Source organism: Cajanus cajan, chromosome 8 (assembly GCF_000230855.2).
Source record: "Cajanus cajan strain Asha chromosome 8, NIPB_CcT2T_4, whole genome shotgun sequence".
Lineage (NCBI taxonomy): Eukaryota > Viridiplantae > Streptophyta > Magnoliopsida > Fabales > Fabaceae > Cajanus > Cajanus cajan.
The window spans coordinates 3,533,707-3,535,234 of record NC_138524.1 but is presented as its reverse complement, the minus strand read 5'-3'; the positions used below and the strand labels follow the sequence as shown (position 1 = coordinate 3,535,234).

Genomic DNA, 1,528 nt, shown 5'->3' with positions numbered 1-1,528 from the left:
CCTGTACAGAATGAAACATTAAGAAAATAATTTTATGTATATGCCTAATGCCTTCAATTAACTCCGTTAATCACGTAGATTACCTTTTCTTTTCTTTTCTTTTCCCTTGACATGTGTTTTTGTTCTATTGTTTTTTTCCTCTCACATCATTTATCTTCTGCCACCAAACAAAGCAAATATTTTAAACAGAACTTCCTTTATTTCTCTCGCTTTTTGTAGCAAATTCATCTTATCGACAAGAAAAATATTAATAATAAATATTCAACATTTTTAACACACTTTTCTGTAATTAATAAAAAATTTACGAGTTAGGAAGTTATTTAACTACTATATGTATGTATTTGTCAATTTGGTCAATCTTAATTCTAATTAATAATAAAGATTGTATTAAAATCCTTAAAATTAATGCATTTTTAACATTTATTATTTGTCTAGAATAGCAAAAAAACAGAAAGTGCGTGTTAGGATGCATTGAGAATTATCCTATTAATCTACTTAGAAACGTAATTTAAAAATATATCTAAAGACACTCTTATGTGTTTTTTCCTAGTTGAACACAGCATACTTATAGTTATAAGTATAAGGATGTAGTGTAAAATAAAAGTGGATAAGATTTTGTCTTGTTTAATTTTGTGGAAACATATATATTTTGTTAATTAGTAATTGTGACAAGTGTTACATGAAAAGGATGGAATGGTTAGCCATACTTGTGATTGTGAGCCAGTGCATTGCCACCCCATACAGTGTTAGCTGTCTGTCGAATTAAGTGGTGGACACGTGGCAAGAAGACAAAAGCAACCGACGTGATTTAGTTTTTTATTTGGATCATGTGTTTGTAGCGACAAGAGTTGGTGTTGGCTATAAATAATAGATAATAGATAATAGATATGAAGGGAGGTAACGTAGTAGAATATCCAAGGTTGAAAGAGAAAGAGAAAGAGAAATGGGTGCCCTAGATCACATCTCAGAGCTGTTTGACTGCTCCAACACGAGCTCCAAGCTGAAGAAGAAGAGAAAGCAGTTCCAGACGGTGGAGGTGAAAGTGAAGATGGACTGCGAAGGGTGCGAGAGAAAGGTGAAGAAAGCGGTGGAGGGGATGAAGGGGGTCAGCCAAGTGGAGGTGGATCGCAAAGCCAGCAAGGTAACTGTCTCCGGCTACGTTGAACCCTCCAAGGTCGTCTCACGCATCGCTCACCGCACCGCCAAGAGGGCCGAGCTATGGCCTTACGTCCCCTACGACGTCGTCGCCCACCCCTACGCCCCCGGCGTCTACGACAAGAAAGCTCCCTCTGGTTACGTTCGAAACGCTGAGGTCGACCCTCGCGTCTCCAACCTCGCACGTGCCAGCTCCGCTGAGGTCAGATACACCACCGCCTTCAGCGACGAAAACCCCGCCGCATGTGTCCTTATGTGATCCTCATCTCCTCATCACCTCATCATCATCCTCCATCTTATGTATATTAAAGTCCTGTTTAGATTCTCAATGCTTCTACTTTTATCAATCAATATAATTTCATAATTACTAGTA

General features: G+C 38.4%; 1 protein-coding gene across 1 annotated transcript; it reads left to right on the top strand.

The window, feature by feature from the left end:
* The first annotated feature begins 874 nt into the window (after positions 1-874).
* On the top strand, positions 875-1,528 carry LOC109798590 (heavy metal-associated isoprenylated plant protein 26). Its single transcript, XM_020358924.3, has one exon. It carries the CDS (start codon positions 944-946, stop codon positions 1,412-1,414), a length of 471 nt encoding a protein of 156 aa, XP_020214513.1. The 5' UTR covers positions 875-943; the 3' UTR covers positions 1,415-1,528.